This window comes from Camelina sativa, chromosome 3 (genome assembly GCF_000633955.1).
Source record: "Camelina sativa cultivar DH55 chromosome 3, Cs, whole genome shotgun sequence".
In the NCBI taxonomy this organism is placed as follows: Eukaryota; Viridiplantae; Streptophyta; class Magnoliopsida; order Brassicales; family Brassicaceae; genus Camelina; species Camelina sativa.
Window position 1 is genome coordinate 9,964,770 of NC_025687.1, and position 24,458 is coordinate 9,989,227.

The 24,458-nt window shown below is 35.5% G+C and overlaps 5 protein-coding genes and 1 pseudogene across 7 annotated transcripts; 5 read left to right on the forward strand and 1 right to left on the reverse strand.

The window, feature by feature from the left end:
• On the forward strand, window positions 5,715-7,355 carry LOC104776302 (urease accessory protein F). Of its 3 annotated transcripts, none has more exons than XM_010500341.2 (2): window positions 5,715-5,807; window positions 6,321-7,355. In XM_010500341.2, exon 2 carries the CDS (start codon window positions 6,331-6,333, stop codon window positions 7,066-7,068), a length of 738 nt encoding a protein of 245 aa, XP_010498643.1. In that variant the 5' UTR covers window positions 5,715-5,807; window positions 6,321-6,330; the 3' UTR covers window positions 7,069-7,355. The 3 variants fall into 3 exon arrangements, with proteins under 3 accessions (XP_010498643.1, XP_010498640.1, XP_010498641.1); XM_010500338.2 differs by having other exon boundaries at window positions 5,717-5,863; window positions 6,321-7,260; XM_010500339.2 differs by lacking the exon at window positions 5,715-5,807 and adding an exon at window positions 5,870-6,170.
• LOC104776303 (pumilio homolog 15-like) lies at window positions 12,373-12,970 on the forward strand. The gene has a single exon (XM_010500342.1). It carries the CDS (start codon window positions 12,392-12,394, stop codon window positions 12,803-12,805), a length of 414 nt encoding a protein of 137 aa, XP_010498644.1. The 5' UTR covers window positions 12,373-12,391; the 3' UTR covers window positions 12,806-12,970.
• LOC104776304 lies at window positions 14,839-15,120 on the forward strand. Its single transcript, XM_010500343.1, has one exon. The coding sequence runs from the start codon at window positions 14,839-14,841 to the stop codon at window positions 15,118-15,120; it is 282 nt and encodes a 93-aa protein (XP_010498645.1).
• Window positions 16,566-18,026, forward strand: LOC104776305 (annotated as a pseudogene).
• On the forward strand, window positions 18,804-21,127 carry LOC104776307 (lysM domain-containing GPI-anchored protein 1). The gene is made up of 5 exons (XM_010500345.1): window positions 18,804-19,805; window positions 20,142-20,259; window positions 20,378-20,539; window positions 20,635-20,666; window positions 20,757-21,127. Exons 1-5 carry the CDS (start codon window positions 19,139-19,141, stop codon window positions 21,026-21,028), a joined length of 1,251 nt encoding a protein of 416 aa, XP_010498647.1. The 5' UTR covers window positions 18,804-19,138; the 3' UTR covers window positions 21,029-21,127.
• Window positions 21,105-23,627, reverse strand: LOC104776306 (WAT1-related protein At1g21890-like). Its single transcript, XM_010500344.1, has 7 exons — window positions 23,350-23,627; window positions 23,200-23,262; window positions 22,896-23,012; window positions 22,122-22,389; window positions 21,874-22,032; window positions 21,627-21,778; window positions 21,105-21,531 (listed from the first exon to the last, which is right to left on the reverse strand). Exons 1-7 carry the CDS (start codon window positions 23,550-23,552, stop codon window positions 21,312-21,314), a joined length of 1,182 nt encoding a protein of 393 aa, XP_010498646.1. The 5' UTR covers window positions 23,553-23,627; the 3' UTR covers window positions 21,105-21,311.

Here is a 24,458-nt window from a genome sequence, read left to right on the forward strand (position 1 = left end):
GAATTTTTCAAAGTAAGAGATTGTTAATTAACTTTTCATAATTAAGAAAATTTCATTATTTATTTGTTGTCCGAGTGGTTTATACATATCCATTATTGATCCAAAAGAAAAAATGTGAAAATGTTGATTGAAAAGAGTTGTTTTGGGTGTTGGGCTTGTAAAACTATAGTTTTAGAGGCTTGAGAACAATTTTTGCTAATAATATGTAAACAAATTAAATTAACTAAAGAGCTTTCCCTACACACAACGTTATGCCTGAACATAGATTTCAGTTTATTGTTGTTGCTTAGTTAATTCGATAAAAGTGATCTTGTTCAGTCCACTTCTTGATAAATATTCACATGGCCATATTCAGATCCTTGTAATTTATACAATCTTATCAATTTTTGAGGGAATGAAAGTAGTCCTACAAGGTTAACTAGAGAACACACTATGAAAGAAACGACCTTTTTTACATAAGAAAAAGTGAAGTAAAACAAAAAACTAAAAAGAATGAGCACATGTGAGGAATGGATAATCTTTGGGTAGGATTCAAGTCATGTTCCCATTATGGGATTTTATGGTATGGGTATATCATATCTGTGGGTCACTTCTCTGTATTCAATTCGAGAGTCTTTAATTAAAAAAAAAAAAAAAATCCTAAAATTTTTCCTTTTGTTAAGTGTTTTCAATTGAAATTTTAGCATCACATGGGAAAAGGCAAGAAAACAAATATGATAAGACGACAATATAGCGATCGATCGAGATCCTACAAAGCTACGTCTCTTTTGAGCTAAGAGATGTTGTGAGTTGTGATCAAGTTTAACTGATTTGGATTCGGATCTTGTTACGTTATAATTAATGATGGTACGCATTCATTTAATTAATAGATTATTCGAATATATATTATTGAATACTGACATATATATACATATATATATATGTGCTTCCACAAATAAATATTTGTAACAACATATGGTTACAAAATAAACCAAAATGCCATAAATATCAAAATTTGTTATTTCATGGTAGTAATTTGTTAACTAAAAAGGTAAACACAACTAAGCTGTACAAAATTTATTGGCTGTATACATCACACGACAGAGAAACAATAACCAAAATTTAAAGCCAGTTGCTAAAAATGGACAGCACTAATTTTACTATATAAAACACCAAGACTAACCCAACATTACCCATCAAATCATCTTCTTCATAAACTATAAACAGAGGGTGAAAAAGAAAAAGAGTTGTAACATGGCTACTCAATCGTTGAAGAAAACATGGAGTGTTTTCATGGTTGTAGCTATATTGACAATGATGTTTTCAGCACACATTGTTCATTCAAACAATGTAGAAATGTGTGTGAAGCATTGCCTCCAACAGTGTTCGAAATCGTCGAAAAAACCTACTCCTACCGTATGTGAAGAGACTTGCAAAAAAGGCTGCAACAAACAACAAAACGGTAAAGAAGATGGTCTCGTTGCCCCTTCACCCTGTAAATGGAATTTATGCAACTGGAAATGGCCAGTATGGTCCTGAATTACGGAAACTCCTAAATTATTCTTTTGTTTTCTACATCATTAACATATATAAAATATGTACGTATGTGTGCTATCTAAGAGTTAGAAGAAAAAGATTAGGGCCAAAGCAAAGAATGGTCCTATCCACGCAGGAAGGTTTTTCTTCCGCCACTAAGTCATTTTTTTGTACAACTTTTTGTCATGCTGATGTTTTGTTGGAATATACGGGGATCAACGATCCAGATAAGCAGCAAAGATTCAGAACCTGGTGTCAGCAACAACGACCAGTTTTTGGCTGTCTCTTGGAGACACATGTTTTGGAACACAACGCGCAGAAGGTTATGAAAAGCATTCTGCCGGGGTGGAGTTTAATCCCAAATTATGAACACTCTCATATAGGGAGAATTTGGGTGGTGTATAGCAAAGCAGTGAAGGTTTTAACTTACAAGAAGTCTCGCCAACACATTACTTGTGGCATCTCCTGGCTGGAGAAAGAGATCAACTTCACTGTTTCTTTTGTTTATGGAGCGAACCTCAGACACGAAAGGGTTGACCTCTGGAGCGACCTGGAGGATATGGCATTGAACACGCCACTGAGGGATTCTCCTTGGTTAGCTCTAGGAGACTTTAACCAGACGCTCCTATCCACTGAGCACTCAAGAAGAGAAGACTACGAAGTGTACTCGGGGGGATGCCGTGAACTGCAGCATTGCTTGAACAACACAGGACTAATGGACCTGCCTGCCCATGGCCCAATCTTCACGTGGTGGAATCAGCAGCAAAGCACACCGGTTGCAGAGAAATTAGATAGAATGGTGGGAAATGTTCAATGGTTCGCTGCATACGCTTCCGCAATTGCGACTTTTGAAGAACCTCTGTTCTCAGACCATGCCTCATGTTGTATCAGATTTCAGGAAAGAGGACCAAAACCAATCCGACCTTTCAGGTTTGGCCACCATCTGATGCAACACGAGAGTTTTCTCCAAGTAGTCCGGGACAGCTGGCAGTCCTCCGAGGAAGATGGCTCACCTCTGAGTGGCTTTGGCAGACCTCAAGGCAGCGCAAGCTAATCTGTTCAATTCGCCAAACCCGGAAACGGCTGCTGCAGAGCGAAAGGCTCACGAGGTATGGCAGATGCTTGCAAATGCAGAATCAACATTCCTTCACCAAAAATCAGGGCTCAAATGGATTGCAGATGAAGACGAGAATACGGCTTTCTTTCATAAGAGTGTGGTGATCCATCAAGCTTTTAACGAGATTAAAAGACTCAGATTTGACGATGGCTCAATCGTTACTGATACACCAGCAATCAAGTCTGTGTGTTGACTTCTACACCTCTCTTTTTGGTAAGTCTAGCTCTACCCCATGTCTTAAAGCGTGTGTACAATCGGTACACCCATTCAGATGCAGCGAGGGGCAAAGGCAAGCACTGGATAGAAACTTCACCTCGACAGAGATTCGTGCTGAATTCTTTGCCCTCCCAAAAGGCAAAGCGCCAGGACCAGATGGGTACACGGGTGAATTCTTTAGACATTGCTGGGAGATTGTGGGGGAAGACGTCACCAGAGCAGTGCAACACTTTTTCACTACTGGTAAAATGGAGCCAAGTTGGAACTCCACAGCAGTAACAATGATTGCAAAAGTGACAAATGCGGACTCAGTTGCAGATTACAGGCCTATCTCTTGTCTGAATGCGCTATACAAAGTCATCTCCAAACTATTAGCTAGACGTCTACAGCATCTGCTCCCTGATATGATCCAGCAAAATCAAACTGCTTTTATCAAGGATAGGCAGATAGTTGAGAACGCCCTCCTGGCCTCGGAGCTGGTCCAAGGATACAATAATAAGGGAATATCAAAGCGAGGCATGCTCAAGATAGATCTCCGAAAGGCTTTTGACTCCATAGAGTGGAGCTTCATTCTTGACATCTTAGCCGCAACAAACTTTCCACCAAAATACATCCAGTGGATTCGTAAGTGCATCCAAACCACTAGGTTCTCTATCTCAGTTAATGGCGACTTGTGTGGCTACTTCAAAGGGAAAAAAGGCCTCAGACAGGGAGACCCCCTGTCTCCATACCTCTTTGCGGTAGGAATGGACATCTTCTCCAGACTTCTAGACCTCAGGTTTAGTACGGGCCAGATTGGCTTCCATCCTAAGGCTTCAAACCCTAATGTCACTCACTTAATCTTTGCTAATGATGTGATGCTTTTCTTCGATGGGGAGCGATCTTCCCTGCAGGAAATTGTTAATCTTCTAGAGTATTTCGCTAATATATCTGGACTGATTATGAACAGGAACAAAACAAAGCTCTTCATTGCGGGATCCTCTGCAGATGATCAGACATCACTCAGTTCCAATTTTGGCTTCTCCCTTGGAACCCTCCCAGTTCGCTATCTTGGTCTCCCGCTACTGCCAAACCCTCTTTCTCGTGCAGACTGTGAGCCCCTGATCCAGAGGATAAGATCTAAGTTGAATTCCTGGTTGCATCGTCACCTTTCATATGCGGGTAGACTCCAGCTTCTAAGTTCAGTCATCCAAAACATCATTGCATATTGGTGTGCTGCGTTTATCCTCCCAGCTAAATGTATTAAAGACTTGGAAAGAATTTGTAGACGGTTCCTCTGGTCTGGTTCCATCGAAAATATGAAGCAAGCAAAAGCCAGCTGGAAGCAAGTTTGCTCTCCAAAAGAGGAGGGAGGATTAGGACTTAAAAGATTTAAAATCGTGGAACAGGATTTTTGGTCTGAAATTGATTTGGCAACTGTTCTCTAAGTCAGGCTCTCTCTGGGTCGCTTGGTGTAAAAAGAATAAGTTGAGGAGTAGATGTTTTTGGAGACTCTCATCAAAAACCTCGGGGTCATCCATGTGGAAACAACTATTGAAGCTTAGAGACGCTGCAAAAACACTCCTCTCTTGCGAAGTTGGCGATGGGAAAACCTGTTCCTTCTGGTATGAAAAATGGACCCCTTTCGGTGATCTATTCTCGTTCCTAGGACCAGATGCTCATCAAGTATACGGCCTGCCGCTGGACGCTACTGTGTCAAAGGCTCTCACCCGAAATGGTTGGATTTTCAGAGGTGCACGCAGTGATAATGCTGAGAGCCTCATGTGTTACCTCACTGGAAAAGAACTCAAGTTGGATGTAAAGGATGTTTACTTATGGGCAAACTCTAACGGAGACCCCCAAGACCGTTTTAGTTTCGCTGACACCTGGAAAGTCTGTAAAACACCAGCCCCGGAGGTTCCATGGCACAAACAGGTTTGGTTCCCAGGTTCTATCCCCAAATACTCTTTCATGATGTGGCTAGCCTGTCTCGATAGAATGCCAACTATGTCTCGTTTGAGAAACTGGGGCCTTGTGGAAGATGACACTTGTATTCTTTGTGAAATCTACAATGAAACAAGGGATCACCTCTTCTTACGTTGTCCTTATGGCTACGACCTGTGGAGATGGTGCATTTCAAGGATGCAACTACACTTCATGGGATTCAGTACCTGGGATAGACTTATCTTGTGGCTACAAGCCCCCAGCTCTGAAGGGAACCTGTCAACTCTAAAGCTCCTGGTAGCTCAGGCAGTAATCTACACACTTTGGCATGAGAGAAATGCACGCCTGTTCACTGGAAAGCGCACACCGGTTGAAGGTCTCTACCACCTTTTGGATAGACGAATCCGAAACACTTGTTTGGCTCGGGACAAATCTCCGAAGCTTCGTGGTATGCTAGAGTACTGGTTTCGAGGCCTCTCTAACTGAGTCTCTCTATGTATGCACCTTCTTTCTTTCTTTTCTTTTTAGTTCCTAATCGGGCCTGTTCAACCTGATCCTTGTTGTTGCTGAGACACTAAAAACCACTACTGTATCCGACCGTAAGTTATAAAATACCAGAAATTTTATTAAAAAAAAAAAATATGTACGTATGTATTTATTTGATATCAATATACTCGTTCACATATAATATGTACGTGTTCATTGTTCTTATGTAATAGTAAAAAAAACTTCCATAAATAAAACAAATGTCGTCTATGCATGTCAACAAAACATTCCCAAACAAAAAAAGAAACTAGATAAGAGAAAATACCCATATACTACGGTCTACGATTGGTGAATATCATCAATTTGTATCGGCAAAAAAAAAGTTCGGTTCGGTTTAGACCAAAACCCAGTCGGTTCTCTTTTGGTTTGAATTGAAATGTAAAAGATTAAATTAATAAATATATTAGGATCCTTAGTCTCGTCTTCCGCCGGAGTTATCCCTCCGCCTCTGTATCCGTCGAGGAGACTCTTGAACTCTGAAGTCTAAAGTGTCTCTCTCTCTCTCTCTCTCTCTCTCTATCACTCATCTTTGTTCTACGCCTCTCGGTAATTATATTAAAAAAAAAAAAGAAGCTTTACTCATTCGATTCAGATCTTATGATTTTGATTAGGTTCTGGATTCCTCGTTGGGCTTACCCTGTTTTCATCTTCTCCTTTTCGATATTTTGGATGGATCAATTTGCTCACTGGAATCTAAAAGACTCTGACTTTTTATTTTCTGGAGAATCTTTGATATAGTAGTCACTGTTGTGGCTCTGTTCCAATTTCTTAGATTTATCTCAAGTTTTAAAAATCGCTTCTTTTTTTTTTTTAATAAAGTTGAGAGCTTGCTTAATCACATTCATAGATTGAGGTTTGTGGTATCACAGAGATTATTACTCTTTATATATATGATCAATTTCGTCGTCCTGTGTTATTTGTTAAATTGGGATTCTTGAGTTCTGATGATCTAAATATATGTTCTTATGGATTCTGTGTTTTAAAAATGCATAATTTGTTTCAGCATTCTCTTGATGGAAGAAACGATTGAGGAAGACGAAAGAAGCGAGAGTGTTGTGTTGTTAAGATCATCTTGTATTACCCAGTGGAGTCAGTGGCAATTACTTGATTCAATTTTACCAACAGGAGGTTTTGCTCATTCCTTTGGTCTTGAAGCAGCTGTTCAGACTCGGTTAGTTTCATCTCCTGAAGATTTGGAAACTCATATCATTCATCTGTTGGATAACACTGCTAGCTTGTTACTTCCTTTTGTCTACTCTGCTCTCAAGTCTCCTGATTTAGAGACATGGCACAAACTAGACCGGGTTCTTGACGCCACTTTAACCAACCAAGTCTCTTCAAAGGCCTCGGTTTCACAAGGATCAGCGTTGTTTCGCATAGCTGCTTCGGTTTTCACTGAGATCCCTTATCTGAAAACGATTCGGGACGCCTCTTTGGGGTCCAAGAACGTGTGTTTCCACCATGCCCCTATATTTGGGCTTGTGTGTGGTCTACTCGGCATGGATTCCGAGACTTCTCAGAGAGCTTACCTGTTTGTAACGCTGAGAGATGTTGTCTCGGCTGCTACGAGATTGAACTTAGTTGGACCGATGGGTGCTTCGGTGATGCAGCATCGCATTGCTATTGTCGCTGAAACTATTTTAGAGAAATGGATGGATCGTGAAGCTGGCGAAGCGTGTCAGACGTCTCCTTTACTGGACGTTGTGCAAGGTTGTCACGGTTACTTGTTTTCGAGACTGTTTTGCTCTTGATGAAGTAGCATCTATCTGCATGTGGATTTAGTTTAAAGCTCCTTAGCTAAACCATGACTGGCCGTTACGGTTCTAAACATAACTTGTGATCACATTGTGAGATTCCTTTGTTAAATTAAGGCGTTTAGTTGGCTTTTTGTTTTGTTTTGTTAACTTGCATCTGTGTTCTGTAGATATAGTTGTGAGCAAAGCCATTTACATAAAATAATAGGCACAGTAAAATGCTTTGTAATCATGATCTTGAACAACTTTGATAAAGTAATTTAACAAGGTTGAGGAAGAAACCAGCATTTCTTTGTGTTCCTAATGGTAAAGTTCTTCTTTCATGAAGGTTTTATGCCATCGACTACAAATGAAACAAGTCTCGCCCTCATTTCCAAGGGGAGCATCCTCTTTTAAGGAGTTTAGCCCACTATCATGCTTGCCCTCTGATTAATCTTCTTGCAAAGTTCACTTTAGCTTTCTATCTTTGTGGCCTGTTCTCTTTACGGCTTTGATATGTAGCTAGCACACGCTATTTGTCTCTCATTTCCATGTAAGAGAACAAAGACGGATGACTTGTGTTGTTTTTTTAGGAGAAAGTATTATCTCAACTATATAATAATATAAATATCACATTGATGAAGAACTTTAAGTAACTTTTAGGAACGATCTAACTTTCAGTTGTGCACTGAGATTAGTGATAGATGATGTATGTTAAATGAGAAAATTTGAATTTCGTATTAATCCTCTTTTTTATTTGTTTCTAACTCTTTGTTCCTTCATTCTTGTGTTTAAAAGACAATTCCTTGATAGAACATAACCTCCATTGCCAGATATATCAAAATTCGTAACAACATGTGGTTACAGAATAAACCAAACATATATATATCAAAATTTGCTGTTCCATGCCAAATAATATCTGTTTGGACAACTAAAAAAATAAAAGCACAACTAAGCTGTATAAAATTTGTTGGTTGTATACATCCCATGAGAGAAAAACAAGAAACAAACTTAAAACAATTGCTAAATATGTACAACATAGTTTTACGACATAAATCACCTAGATTAACCCCAATATTACCCACCAAATCATCTTCTTCACAAATCATAAACAAAGAGTAAAAGTATTCATCTACCATTTGCAGTAATCATCATCTCACAATATGGCAACTCATAACATTGAAGAAAACATGCAGTGTTTTCATGGTTGTAGTTATAATGACGATGATGTTTTTGGCACATATTGCTCATTCCAACAATGTAGAAATGTGTGTGAAACATTGCGTCCATCAGTGCTTGAAATCGGCGAAAAAACACACTCCTACGATATGTGAACAAACTTGCAAAAAAGGTTGTAACAAACAATTAATCAGTAATGAAGATCAACTTCGAGTTCGTGATGGTGATAATATTGTCGATTTACTTTGTGACAATAAACTTCTTAACGGATGCAACTGGTTCAACTGAAACTCATGTTATTTTTATTTTCGGTATTATTATATGTATGTATCTGTTTGATATCACCATAAGACGTATTATACCTTATATCATGGACATAATACGTATGTAACTTTCATTATTCATTCTCGTGTATCCTTTGCTTATTTTTGCAAACTAGTATGTTCACGTCAAGCATCATAGTTTACTTACTATATAGCAGACACATATTTAATTATAACTTTTACAGAAAATTACGAAGATTTAAGTTGTAAGTTTCTATTCTTACAAACTATAAGTATTATATTTCGTAGCTATAATTTGAAAGAAGCTCTCTGATTTTGCATTCTCATAAAAAGAAAAAAGAATTATTGTCTTTTTAACGGTTTTCTTACATTGATTCGTGACGTAGTGCTTGGGACATACACATCCGTATTTACCCAAAATATGATGATCAGATTAATGGTTTTACATTATTTAGTTTAAGGAAAATTTTGACCAGATTCGCAAGGGGTCGGGGAGCTTCGTCTTTTTAAGATACCCTTCAACCTCGTGATGGTGATACTATTATCGATTTTGCTTGTAACAAAATTACATTACTTAACGGATGCAACTGGTTTTGAATTACCAATTACAGAAACTCATGTTATCTTATTTTCTGCATCATTATACGTATGTATCCATAACCGTCGACATAATATGTACGCGTGTTCGACTACTCATTGTTCTTATGAAATAAATACGTCCATAAACCAAGTGTCGACGTCAACAAAACAACATTACGATTGGTAAAGTATCATTTGCATCCGCAAAAGAGTTTTGTTCGGCTTAGAAGCAACCCGGTCAGTTCTCGTTTGGTTTGAATTGAACCGTGTAAAAAAATCAAATCGAGTTGAACTAATTATATATCTCTCTGTTTTCGATACGAATATACGATTGTGAGATTGCATTGTGAAATTGACGCGTTTACTTGGCTTTCTTTTTGTTAACTTGCATTTGTGTTCTGTAGATATAGTTGTGAGCAAAGCCAAATATATATAATATATATATACACAAATATTGCGTTCTAAGTTTGTCATGTATACAACCATCTTATATAAAATAAGAAGACGAAGGAATTGCCCTATATACCCATGCAATAGAATCCACTAAACCATGCACGCATTGAATTGTACACACATATTAATCTACAACATATATTGATATTCATTCATATCTTTAGTGTTGCTTGTTGGGTTATCAATTTGTGCATGCATGAATAAAAATATTCAAAGTGCTCGAAAATTAGTGATAGAAGCGGTGCGTTAAATGAAGAAATATTCCTCTCTTTTTTCATTTGTTTTTCAAAATACAATTTCTTGACAACTCATAAACTTTTTCATCGTGAGGTAAGAAAATGTAAAAAGATGAGTTATTTACTATCTTTTGCACTTTTTATTATGGAAACAGCTAGCTTCCTTTTGTTGTGAAGAAATGTGCATCCACTATGCTCCATTATTCTTGATCAATACTATAAATACCATACGTATGCACCAATTTTCTTGATCGCTATACTATAAATACCATACTGATGAAGAAATTCGTGAAAAGATTAGGTGTGACTCACACATCTATGTAGAAAATTATTTACAACTATCATCCACCATCACTACAATAATGCTTTGGACGATAGGTTTTAAACCGGTTATAATCACCAATTTGAACCGAAAGTCAGAAACAAAACCAAATATGTAACAAGGTCTTTCTGTAACCCAAAATTTAACTACTATAAATGAAGCTGTCCAAATGTGATCAAGTGACACATCCCATTTCATCTTGACTACAAAAACCTCTCAACTCTTTTTCTTTTCTTTTTGTTTCATCTCAAATTTAGCTCAGAAATGAACATTGATCACATACATCACCTGGTCGTGGACAATCGTGGTCGTCGTATGAGACTAGCCTTCGTCATCATGTTCAACATATTCGCATTCATGCTCGTACCACAGATTGGTCTTACCCCAACAGATCCAGAGCCTACAGCCACGGACCTTCGACGCATATACGTAGCAGGAAAGTGTTTTAAGGCTTTGAGTCAGTTAGCACTTCTACTTGCTCTCCCCCCAGTGTCAGTTCTTCTCGCAGCTCAACAAGCTTCCCATCCGACTGATCATGCTGGGAATCAAAGGGCCGAAAGATTCATCATGTCTTGGTTGAAGTTATCTCTCTTCTTTAACATTTTCTCGAATGCTTTTTTTTGTGATTGTTTGGTTAAGTCTTTCCGAGGGAGCTTTCCGTTTCATCATTTTCAGTGGTATGATTATGGTGGAGATCATCTGGGTCTTTTTAACCTTTATCATGGCGGATTGTGTATGTGATCGTCTTTTCACAGTCTAGAGTCTTGCTGTTTCGATCTTATCATCACGATTTTCAACTATCTAGTCCTTTTGATTCCAACATTAGGTTACTATCATTTTGATAGATCGTTGTTGGTTTTACTTATATGTTTTACCTGGTCACTAAATGATATAATATTTGAATAAAAATAAATATTTTTATGATTATGTGAATCTCATGTTTCCTTTTTTTTTTTAATAATATTTGTTAATCTTCATTCTCCATTTTTTCTTAATAATTTGAGGAATAATTCTCATGATCATATTCTTATGTCGTCGTCGTATTGCCAAATAAATTGATCGTAATTTGTAATTTTGTATGACAATAGCAATTAGTTTTGACTTTAGCTCTCACCCATAAACTAATTAAGGTTATAGATCCCTTAAGATTTAGTATCGTGAACATCAAGTCCACCTTACAAATGTAGATTCCTTAATCACTTTTTTTCAATCTCTTATTTTGTATGACAACTAGCAATCACTACTCTTTGTATTGTAGACTTTAGTATATGTCAGGCAAATTATATTTACTATTCAAATTAAAATATCGATCAATATCTAAGTCATCAAACTAGCCGAAATGTAGCAAACCTTTTTGATATAAGGCTTAACATTAAAAAAAAAAAAAAGTCGAGATATATATATCCTATGCATGCATGCGATCGAAGCCACATTCTGATTTATTGATCATGGTTTATGAAGCCTATATGTCTCTATAATGAATCATTACTTCTATGAAGGCTGGAAGTTTGTTTTTATTATTTAGTCCCCATATTGCATAACATTAAATACAAAAAAACAATTAAAATACGCAGATTTATGTACGTAGATTTCATACTATATGCTATGTATATATTGATCAATAATCGTATATAAATAATTTTTTTCCTACAAATCAACTCGACTTTTTTTTTTTTAAGATTTGGACTATAACTTGTTAGTTTAAGTTTCAATTTAGGGTCACGTCTATGGATTAACGAGTTTTAGGTACACTAATTCTTTAGACCGCCTAGATCGCAGTAGCTGCACAATTTCAAGTCTTTAACACATTAGATTTCGACTCTTGATTGCATTTTTATCTTTCGTAGTGTGGTTGATAATTTTGTGAATCCTAGTTAATCGATGAGCTTATTATTGTTATAGCATCTCGGCTTGACTTCATCATAATATATTTGACGTCTATATAATTCCATATATATTACTGTGACTGTTATGCACCTGCAAAGATATATTTGTTGTTCGGATTAACCCATCAGGAGACCACATAAATTTCTTTTTTTTTTTGAACAAATGACCACATAAATTTCTTTGGTTCAAAATTTTTAGTAAACAAGACAGCCTCATATTAGTCAAAAATATTATAAATACTAATTTTTCTACTTAATCATTGATAAACAAAAATTCCTAAAAGCCTGGTGATAAGAAAATGCAAATCCAAAAATAGCAATCTAAGTGTATAAATAATATTGCAAGGACAAAAGCAATTTAACACAAGAAAAATAGAATCAAAACATCTAAAAATAAAAACAATGAAACATCTCTTAGTTTTTCTAATATTTTATGGCCAATGCACCATTGGTAATGTATTCGCGCTCCCAAACAAGCTCAATATATGGAACGATCTCGATCCCAATCACAAACACACAACCCTCTTTGTGCATTGTAAATCTGGAACTATCGACAAAGGACCACAATATGTGCCGCATGGAATACTATATCAATTTCCTATCAAAGAGAACTCCTGGTTAAGAAATACTCTTTTTTGGTGTACTTTTAGACATGGACCTAACTATAAGTATGAACAAAAATTTGATGTGTATAAATCCAGATCCCATAAAGTACCTCAGGGAAGCATATATGAATGGATAGTTAAGGAAGATGGAATTTATTTTAGGATAAATACCGCTCCAATGCATAAGGTGCATAATTGGAAGTTAGCATAATACATGTTATGTTGGTATCAATCTTATAGAACAAACTGAAGCTCGCCAAAAACTCGATTATGAAGTAAATTTTGTAAACTTACGATGTAAACCAAAAAAAAATACTTTAGATCTCTAATTTTAAGCATATTTACCTTTCTTTCTTTAATTTTTGTACATATTTACTCATGCAGAATATATAATGTATCGATCTTAAATTTATAATAATTAAATAACATTTCTATTATATTATTTTAATTTTTTTACCGTATTTTAAATAAGATAATGATTATAAAAATTTCTTTGGTCACATAATACAAATTATTAATGATTAATATATACAAACTTGTTAGGGAAAAAAATCGTAGTGCATATAGAATTCTAACCCAAAACTAATAAACAATCGTGAGTTTGGCCGATAAACTTTAAATATATTTTTTTTGTGCAAAGTATATATTACCTTAAAATCATTTTCACTTATAATTTGAAACATTTTAATAAGAAGATCATCAACCTATTATTAATTTGGAAGTACATTTGCAAAAGTAACCTTTTGTTTGTAAGATTTACATAATTAAATCCTTATCATTTGAATTAATATCATAATTTGAAGTTATTATTTATAATATATTTATTTTAAGTTATTATTTGAGACTAAAGGTTTTTTTTACAATCATATGAAATTCACAAACGAGTGTATGAAATATATATCCATCATTTTACGTGTTTCGCCACTTATTTAATCTTATATATCTAAATTTTATATATACCTAATTTAAATTGAAAATAATATGTATATGTTTACAGAAACTATCTTTCAACAATTACTTTATGTAATTTTGCTATGATCATATGATGAGTTTTGATCTTTTATTGATTTTACATGTTCTAATTGTGAGATGTACGATGAAATGAATTATAATCTTCAAGTGATGGGTTAAATGTAGAATGTCATAAGATGATTTAAAGCTAATATAACATAAAAAAAAAGTAAAATAGAAAAAAAAATTATTCAAAATTTTTATATGAAATAAAGTGCTCTAGAAGGGCAAGGATACTAATCTAGTATGTGTTTAAAAAAAAAACTAATGAAATTACTTGGGTTTTTAATTTAAAGATTTATGAGATTATTTTGTGAGTTTATGAAATAAACTTTATATATATGTAAATGTTTTCCTACATCTTTTTGTATATTCAACTCAAAATATTTAAGTTTTTTTTGTTTTTTTTTTTGGTAAACAACGCTTTTCTTTTGTGCCTGATGAACCTTTCACCCCTCGTTAAAAAACTATAGATTTGAAATAAAGGATATATATATTCCCTAAAATATTTAAATCTTGAAATCGTTTCAGATTCAAAATGGACTAATACCTTTCACCTTATCCAATTTATTCAACGTTTTCAGTTTATTGCATGATAACTAAATACGATTAATTTGATCCTCTTCACGTTCAAATTCAGACTCTCTCATTTTTTTTTTTCCTTTACCTCCGGAATTTATGAACTTTTTGGTTCCTCTCTTCGCTCGCTTCATGTTTTTTTTTTCTTTCTACGACTTATAAATTTCTCATTTCTTATATCAAAATGAAGCCATATGGCCCATATCTCATGGCGTTCTTCAGTTTGGCAGTCAACCAAAAATTACTGTACATAGCACGATTATATATGTTGAGTTATTACTAAAATCAACGTAAACTTAAAGTGCCATTTAGATATGTGTTGTTTAGGCTAATAATATTAGCAATTACTGTTACTTATTACTTATCTATGCACATCAAATAGTTGTTTAATTATATGGCCAAAACAGTATAACACATCTAAGTTTTTTAAAAAACAATCGACATATTTACCAAATAAAAAGAGATGAAAAAAAAAAAAAACAACTTGACTTCCTAAATATAGTAACTACTAAATTCTGGTAGAATTATTTGTAACTATATAAATCATCAAACATCAACCCAACATTCTCACCAACTCATCTCGTTTCAAAACGCACTACGGGAAAAAAAAAAACATTACAATAAGTTTGCATAGATCGCGATACTTATAACGACATGGCAGCTCAAGTATCAAAGAAAATCTGCAGTTCAATGATTATTGTAATTCTAATAACAATGATGTTTTCAATTTCAGCACAAGTTTCTCATTCCAACGCGTGTGTCAAAGATTGTGTCGTAAACCAGTGCATGAAAGCATCAAAAAAAACGACTCCAGCCATATGTGATAACCCTTGCAAGATGCTATGTGATCCTATCAACGGTGGGCAATACATTGTCTCTCCAGGTGAGAGTCCCATTAAAAGGTTTTGCAGACAATTTAGCTGGATATGTACCTAATTTACCAAAATTTATAAATTGTCTTTTTTTTTTTTTTTTCTGATGCATATTTGTGTTTTTTGTACCATTGTATCGATTAACAATAATTTTTTCAAGTGTACTTATTTATCCTTCTTTCCATAATAATTTTTCTTAAAACTATGTGATTTGATTTGTGTGTGAACAACTATTTGTTAAATTGTTTAACTACTATTTTATTTTTTGTTAAATCTTAAAACTGTTTAATTATAGAGAATTTGTTAAAAATACCATTTTTGATATACCCTTTTTTAAAATACCTTATTTTTTGGCCATTTTTATTTTTGCCCTCATTTAATTTTTAATGATCATTTTACCTTTGGATAAAAAATATTTTATTCAATAAAAAAAACAAAATTTTCCCGCCAAAAGAATTTCCGACATATTTTCTCGCCAAAAAATTTTCGAAAAAATTTCCCGCCAAACATTTTTTTGATAAAAAATTTTGATAAAAATTTTCGACAAAAAAAATTTCCCGTCAAAAAAAATTTACAAGGTGTTTAAAATGTTTATAAGGTAGAAACCTCATAAAAACCTTATAAACATCTTGTAAACGCTTTTAAAAGATATTTAAAAAGAGTTTTTAAAGGTTTTTAAAAGGTTTCTTAAACACCTTTTAAACGCTTTTACAATGTTTTTTAAGGTTTTTAAAAGTTTTTCAAAATGTTTTTAAAAGGTTTTCAAAATGTTTTTAAAAAGGTTTTTAAACAACTTGTAAACGTTTTTAAGAACTTTGTAAAAGGTTTTTAAACACCTTGTAAACGAATTTACAAGGTTTTTAAAAGAGTTTACAAGGTTTTTAAAAGTATAAATTTCAAAAATTTGGCGGAAAAAAATAATTTTTGAAGGGACAAATTTTCGATTTTGGCGGGAAAAAATTTCGTTTTTGGCGGGAATTTTTTTGATTTTGGTGACTGTACATTCTTGTTGTAATTGAAAGAAATGGTAATTTGGTCATTTTGTACATAAAGAGGAATAGTTTTAAAAATGGTCAACATGAAAGGGTATTTAAAAAAATAACATGGAAAATGAGATATTTTTGAAAATGCCCCTTAATTATATACGTGGAAAAATTGTTTAGCTAAATTAGTTACATTTATAGTTTGTAACAACTTATAATGGTAACTTGTATAAACATTAACGATATTTGCATTAAACGACATGGAAACATACGAAAGAGAGAACAAATCACATATAAGCATGAAGCAGAGAGAGAGATTAGAATAATACTGCTACCGTTACACTCTTCCCTCTCGCGCTTTGATTAGGGTTTCTTATTTAGCCTTGCCATTGCCACATTCCCTAAAAAATTTGGATCCATCTCTTCTCAAAACCCTTCAAAAATTTTTTGGGTTTTGGTTGATTCCGTGGCTCCAAATTCTACGTTCTGACGAATCATCGGACGGAGATTTAATAAGGGAGTGAGAATGGAGGAAGGAAGTAGTCTGTGGCAACAATGGAGTATGTTCAGATCTCTGTTAGCGATTCTTCAGTGGTGGGGTTTCAACGTTACTGTTATCATCATGAACAAATGGATCTTTCAGGTTCAAAAAAAAAAAAAAGTCTCGTCCTTTTAAATTTCATTATTAAAAACTTAGCTTTTTTTCTTTGTTTGATTCTGATCTGTGTTTCAAATTTGGTACCTTTTCTGTTTCCCAGAAGCTGGATTTCAAGTTTCCGTTGTCGGTTTCATGTGTTCATTTCATATGTTCATCGATTGGAGCTTACATTGTGATTAAAGTCTTAAAGCTTAAACCTTTGATTGTGGTTGATCCAGAAGATCGGTGGAAGAGGATTTTTCCAATGTCATTTGTGTTCTGTATCAACATTGTGTTGGGAAACATCAGTCTTAGATACATTCCTGTCTCTTTTATGCAGACAATCAAATCTTTCACTCCTGCAACAACAGGTTTTGAGTTCTTTTAAAAGATTGGGAGAAAAAGGGAGTGGTCTTGTTTTTGTTTTCTGAGTTGTGTTTTTTTTTGTGTAATGTGCAGTTGTGTTACAGTGGTTGGTGGGATTCTTCTGACTTCTATTACAGAACTTAGCTTTAATGTTTTTGGATTCTGTGCTGCTCTGTTTGGGTGTTTAGCTACCTCTACAGAGACCATTCTTGCTGAGTCTCTTCTTCATGGATACAAATTTGATAGGTTAGTGTTCTGTTTTCTGAGGTTTAACATCTTCAATTTCACTTGATGGGTGTTGATGTCATGCCCTCATTGTCCAATTGTGAATCACCTGATTTAGTGTTTTTCTAATTCATGGAACTGAGTGTAGTGTTTGTGTCCTCTTCATTGTCATGTCTCTCTAATTAGCATAAACACGGTATACTATATGGCGCCTTTTGCGACCATGATTCTCGGAGTACCAGCATTTTTGCTTGAAGGCAATGGAATTTTGGATTGGTTTGAAGCACAGTACCCGTCACCATGGTCGGCTCTTATGATTATTTTCAGCTCAGGTGTTCTAGCTTTCTGTCTTAACTTTTCAATCTTCTATGTCATTCACTCCACAACAGCAGTCACATTCAATGTAGCTGGAAACCTCAAGGTAAATGAACAAAAAATCACAAACTCCATAGGCAATTAGCAGTGTGATTGATCAAAACAATTGAATCTAACTCAGTATGCTTGATGGATGGTTATGTGATTTGCAGGTTGCATTGGCTGTGTTGGTATCATGGATGATATTCAGAAACCCGATCTCACCAATGAATGCAGTTGGATGCGGAATCACACTAGTGGGATGCACTTTTTATGGATATGTAAGCCACATGCTATCTCAGAAACAACCAGGAACTCCCAGGACTCCTCGTACTCCTCGTACACCAAGGAACAAAACAGAACTGATATCCTCTTGTTAATGATAAACTGGAGAGTAAAGTTTGAATATATCATCAGTAAATTCTCCGGACTGAGAAGCACTTAACCAAAGGAGTTAGATTTGATCTTGAAACATCCCCAAGTGACTTTAGTTTAACTTATATGTTTCCATTTATTTGCACAAACCAGAGAGATTAGAGAAAAAAAAACAATATATATATAGATACCATTTGATGTGGTTAGTTACTCTTCCCCTTGTGCTAGTTACATCAGTACATTTGAAAGAGCTACATAATAAGTTGCATCCCATATAGTAGAACTGTCAATCTTCGTGCTCATTTTGTATTGCATTATGTTAGTGATTTCACAAAGGCCTGATTTCACATATGTATAACAAGCTAATTCAGAAACAAAACCCCCTACCTTAAAGACTTCTCATGTTCTAAGATCAGGCTTTTAATACATGAAAGTTTTTTTTGCCAGTTTGGGGAATCTTTGAAGGATCAAAGTTATAACAACGTTAATTTGACAATGATCCATTAATACATGAGAAGAAAGAGACAGCATTAAGACCGTGTATGAGGGGAAAGAATAATAATGCGGCGGCTAAACAGCTAATAAAAATTCGTTGCTTTCGCTTCTCCAAAAAAAAAGTTAAAATGGGCTTTCTTTTTTAAAAGTGGGCCTCAACTTATGTTGCTGAATTTACCGCCATGTCCTTCAAAAATCTTCATGCTAATTCATGTGTGAAACCGGTCAAAGGAGTTAAAGAGTAAAGGGCAAATCAGTCATAACAGCTTCAAGAAAAAAAAGAGATGTATGTCTTGGAGATCGCAGAGCTACCATTTTCTGTTCACTCTCTGTCTGTCTGTACAACACACTTGTCTCCTTCTTCCTTACCTCTCTTCTCTCTTCTCCATTTCAAAAAAACAATAAAGTGAAAACTTTTCTTCTCTCTCTCTCTCTCTTCTCTCTCTCTCTCTCTTTAGAAGAAAACCAGAGATTCTCTCTATACCAAATCTCTAAAAATTTCCAGATTCATCTTCGGATAGTTCCAACTTTACTCTTTGTCTTATTGTACTACTCTCTTGTCACTGGTCCCGTAAGAGAGAAACAGAGATTTAAAAACCCTAGAGAGATTTTCAAATTTCATAAAACCCTAGAAGAGAGTCTGAACAATGAAAAACCCAGAAAACCCCATCTTCTTCTTGTTCGTCTCACTGATTCTAGCTTCGAGTCTCGTCTTCACAGCGACGGCGAAATCAACAATCGAGCCTTGCTCAAGCAACGACACTTGCAACTCTTTACTCGGCTACACACTCTACACCGACCTCAAAGTCTCCGAAGTCGCGTCTCTCTTCCAAGTCGACCCAATCTCTGTCCTTTTAGCTAACGCCATCGACATCTCTTACCCAGACGTCGAGAACCATATCCTTCCTTCCAAGCTCTTCCTCAAAATCCCAATCACTTGCTCCTGCGTCGACGGTATCAGGAAATCTGTCTCCACCCATTACAAGACCCGACCTTCAGATACTCTAGCATCCATTGCTGACTCTGTTTACGGAGGTTTGGTCTCTTCCGAGCAGATCCAGGAAGCTAACTCTGTCAATGACCCGTCTTTGCTCGATGTTGGGACCAGTCTTGTTATACCCTTGCCTTGCGCTTGTTTCAATGGCACCGACAATTCTTTGCCCGCTGTTTATTTGTCGTATGTTGTTAGGGAGATTGATACATTGGTCGGAATCGCCAGGAGGTATTCGACTACTATTACTGATTTGATGAATGTGAATGCTATGGGTGGTCCTGATGTTAGTTCTGGAGATATTCTTGCTGTTCCTTTGTCAGGTGAGGTCTCTAAATACTGAATTGGAATTTAAAAGTTTCTATCTTTAGGGTTATGTTATAGTGGGGAAGTAGTTTCTATTGTTAGTTGCAGTCAGTTCTGTTTACCATATTGGGAGTTTTGTTTTGGTGTAGCTTTGTGGACTTTTGATTGTTTCTTTAGTGGCTGTTTAATTGCTTTATGTGGTTTTGATTCTCGTTAAGGTATTGTTTTTGGCGTTGTATGTGTTTGAGCTACCAAAAGCGTTGCCTCTTTTGTGGTCTTTTTTTGCTTGAGTTTTAGCAAACAATAACAGATGTTTTAATGTTTGGTTCTGTTGTATTTTTACCTCCTCTCAGCTTGTGCTTCAAAGTTCCCCAGCTACGCCACGGATTTCGGATTGATTGTCCCAAATGGTAGCTACGCTCTAGCTGCAGGTCACTGTGTGCAATGTAGCTGTGCGCTTGGGAGTCGCAAGTAATGATATCTAAGATTCTCTCCTCTCTCAAGCTATGTTAATTGATGTTACTAATCAAATCCTCTGTGATTGCATTTTTTACTTACTTGTGGTGTTTGTGTGTGTGATGTGATGCAGTTTGTATTGTGAGCCTGCTTCTTTAGCCGTATCATGCTCAAGTATGCAGTGTAGAAACAGTAACCTCATGCTTGGTAACATCACTGTGCTGCAGAGTAGCGCTGGCTGTAATGTTACAACCTGTGATTACAATGGTTTTGCCAACGGCACTATCTTGACCATGTTAGTAAATTACATTCACCTTGTCTTCACTCTTGCACAATATCCTTACTAATGACTCTGAACTACTTACCAATTCTTTCTCTTTCGTTTGATAGGCTGACCAGGTCTCTTCAACCCCGATGTCCCGGTAAGTTCTTTCTAACCATATATCTGTTTAAAGGATAGCCAGGTGCTAGAATCATCCGATCTTATGTAAGTGCAATGGTAAAAAATGCAGGACCTCAACAATTTGCGCCGCTTCTAGCTCCACCGGATACTGTTCCTAAGGATCTAATGTACGCACCAGCACCTTCACCGGATTTTGATGGTCCTGGATTGATAGCATCTTCACCAAGATCATCTGTGCTTCCTTCAAGCGGTGGTTCCTTCCCAGGTAACCCTGCTAATGGTCCAGCCGGTAGCGTCTCAACCGCCTCCTCCTCAATTAGTCACTTCTGTATCACATTTCTCGTCTCCATTGCTTCTTTCTCCTTTGTTTTCTCATCTTGATTCAACAAGAATTGTTCATTTTCCGCGCATTGAAAAAACTCCTTTGTGAATTTTCTTGATGAGTAAAACCATAACATTGGTTATTGATCTCTTTGATTATTTTTGAAGTTACATATCTCACAAAAACTTGTAGTTAACTTATAAGATGATTGATTCATCTCATGATATTACATATTGATCTGCCAAAATCTCTGTTAACCTTGGAAAGCAAATAAAGCAAAAGCATAGACTAATATACAGAGAAGGGAAAGATATAAGACTGATTCATCTCCGTTTAATATCCTTAAACCTCAACTTGAGTAGCCTTATTAGTCTCCTGACCTTCTTTAGCTTTCATCTCGGGTACACAGGCTAAGCTTTTACCGGTATCTATCGGTTTAACCGGACTCTTAACCGGAAGTTCTTTGCTATATTCGTCGTCATCATCAGTCATTCTCTTGTCTTTGCCTTTCCCCCATACAACAGTGTATAGGCCCACGATTATAAATAACGTTCCAATCACACTGGGAAATTTTAGTAGAAACAATTAATTTAGCTGGGTCCAAAAAAAACTTTATATGTATTAATGTATACTGATTTCAAATAGAAATTTAAATACCTTCCGAGATGAATACTTTCAGACAAGACAACAACACCAAGAGCAGCAGTTATAACGACACAAAGTGGATTAAATGTCGCAACAAAAACTGGTCCTCTTTCTCTCATCACTACTCCTTGCACGTAATACGCCACTCCCGAACATATCACCCCCTAATCACCATCATTAATTTAGTTCATTAATTTAATACTTCGAACCATCATCAGTAACCGTATAAAACTTAGAGATTAAATGACTGGGGACTTACGGAGTATGCGGCAGCGAAGAGGTTAGAGTCGAAGCCGATCTTCCAAGCACTCAAGTCACGTACCGTTACCAATGAGACGGCTGTTCCTTCCAACGTTCCCATTAAACATATCAACGCGGTTAGCGACAGCGGAGCTGAGTACTTCTTCAGTGTAAACGACTGCGTTTTAATATAATAAGACAAAACTGGGTTAGATTTGGTTAAATGTGTATATACCGGGAAAATGTAAATTAATTGGTACTACTCACTTGTAGAATGAAGAAACCGGCCCAACCAAAAGTTCTTCCCAACAACATAAGTGTTCCCGGAATCCAGTGTTTGTCCATCGCCGCCGCTCCTGCACCACTGTGGGAGGAACCGTCACTGCTTCCTTCTCCTCCTCCGCCACCGCCGAATCTGATAAAGTCAACGATAGGACCTTTGTAGAGAGTCATGAGAAGTGCTCCGGATACTGTGATCACCGTTCCCACAACTTTGGCTATGCTTCGTACCTTCTTAAAGTTCACGCTCTCTAATCTGAATTTTTTTTTTTACAAAACAGAGAAAATCGTTAATTAAACGAGCTTTATATGTGCATGATTAAACAGTAATGTTCTATATGTTCCGTATACATTATAATGACAACTTCCGTAAGTGGAAGTGATGATCTCACCCAGTATATATCTTTTTTGGTGGTTATATTAATTAATTATTCAAGTGGTATCAAGTTCCACGAACATATTAACTGTGTTTTCCTATGATTCCATTAATCTTGTTCCCACGGTATGGGAAAAGTCTAAATTCATTCTTAAGATAAGAATCAAAGTAAAATAATTCTGTGTAATATATCGAAGAGTAAAATTTTGTAACAGTAATTTCATTAATTAAGTTGATAAGAATAATTTTGTTTCCTGATGGAATAGATATCAATCTTTTTTTTTCTTTTTCTTTTCAACAACGAATATATATATATATATATATATATATATATCAATCTAAAAGCATAGAATGTTTATAAGAGTTTAAAAAAAAAAAATGTAAACCTGAAAATGATGGCCAAGACGAAGGTGATGGCGGGAAGGACATTAGCCGTAGCAGAAGCGAAAGTTGCTGAGGTGTAAGTCATCCCGACGTAATAGAGATTCTGATCCAGCACCGGCCTGTCATTTTATCGACCCTCATGATTAATTAACTTTTCTAAGAAAATTTATTACTACCGATATTTGCGTTAACTATATAAAAATTGCAAAAAGCAAAACATAGAGAGAGAGAGTGTTCCTATGTTTTGTATGTGTGTGTGTGTGTGAGAGAGAGAGAGAGAGATATAGAACAGTTAACGAGTATTACTCAATAAAACCGAGCAGCGCAATTTGGAGGAATATTCGGAACGTCATCTTGGGCCTTATTTTCCTGCGTAACATATATATCAATAAAACAAAGTTAGAGATTCAGTATGGAATGATTAGCCGGTTTAGAAATAAGTGAGAAAATATATACCTTTCATGAAAAAGAGCAAACGGAGCGATGACGGCGGTGGCGATTGCATGGCGATAAACTGCTAGGATGTAATGGTTCATGCCATGCTTAAGAGAGACCATGGTGATTATGTACATACCAGCATAACCAAATTGCATAGATATCATTGCTAAGTATGGTTTAACTCTATTCATTAACCCTCCCCACATTTTCTCACTACCCATTTTTATATTCTTTCTCTTTCTCTCTAAGTTTCTCTTTCTTGGTGTTTTTAGATGTATTCAAGCGTACTTGGTTATGAGCTGTGAATGTTTTTACACTACAAGAGAGGGTACTTGCTTATATAGCCAAATTGTGCTGACACAAAAAGCAATATAGGAGTGCATATTACCATCCATTGGTTATTTTAGCATCACCTTTTAAAGTATAGATTTTTAAAATGTTACCAAGTACGTATCCATTATGTGTGGCTAACTATACTCCTGCTCTGGATAATCAAAACCGGATTAGGTCGTAATTTCGTTGGTTGCGTACCTACTTAATTTATATATAAGACTATTGGTTGTGAACACTTGCGTATAATGTCGCATTTTCTGTGGAATATTTGGATAAATAAGATGGCTGGATTATTAATCTAAGATCACTATAATGAGAATGTTCTCGTCAATGTAGTATTACTATATTTGATAACGAATTATAAAGTATCGTACCAATAAAAAGCGTGTAATGTACCAATATATACCAAACTATATTTAGACTTTTACGTTCAAGCCGAACCATATATATGAATTCGTAAGTTATAAGCAAATAGTAGTTTCTAAGAATCATAAAGCATGCACTTACATTATTTATTTGTATGATATACAATCCACTCAGACGTCATCCATTTTTTATCCACTCATCACACTTGTCGAATCTAGGAAAAGAAAAATTAGTATCAACCTGAATATTCGCGAAACTATTCACCTCTTGTTATAATATAAAACATTATGCAACCTTATATATTAACCATTATGCAACCTTTATTGCAATGAGTAACGTGAGTGACTATAATTTTTTGCACCTTCAACAAGTTTAACCACGAATATATATGTCTATCTATATATGTGCAAAATCAGAATATGTTAAAG

Coding starts and splice junctions, on each gene's coding strand:
- LOC104776302 (XM_010500341.2), top strand. CDS start 6,331: ATGGAAGAAACGATTGAGGAAGACGAAAGAAGCGAGAGTGTTGTGTTG.
- LOC104776303 (XM_010500342.1), top strand. CDS start 12,392: ATGAAACATCTCTTAGTTTTTCTAATATTTTATGGCCAATGCACCATT.
- LOC104776304 (XM_010500343.1), top strand. CDS start 14,839: ATGGCAGCTCAAGTATCAAAGAAAATCTGCAGTTCAATGATTATTGTA.
- LOC104776307 (XM_010500345.1), top strand. CDS start 19,139: ATGAAAAACCCAGAAAACCCCATCTTCTTCTTGTTCGTCTCACTGATT. Junction 20,540..20,634: donor AACGGCACTATCTTGACCAT/GTTAGTAAATTA, acceptor TTCGTTTGATAG/GCTGACCAGGTCTCTTCAAC. Junction 20,667..20,756: donor TCTTCAACCCCGATGTCCCG/GTAAGTTCTTTC, acceptor TAAAAAATGCAG/GACCTCAACAATTTGCGCCG.
- LOC104776306 (XM_010500344.1), bottom strand. CDS start 23,552: ATGGGTAGTGAGAAAATGTGGGGAGGGTTAATGAATAGAGTTAAACCA. Junction 23,263..23,349: donor TTTGCTCTTTTTCATGAAAG/GTATATATTTTC, acceptor TATGTTACGCAG/GAAAATAAGGCCCAAGATGA. Junction 21,532..21,626: donor GAAAGTATTCATCTCGGAAG/GTATTTAAATTT, acceptor AAAATTTCCCAG/TGTGATTGGAACGTTATTTA.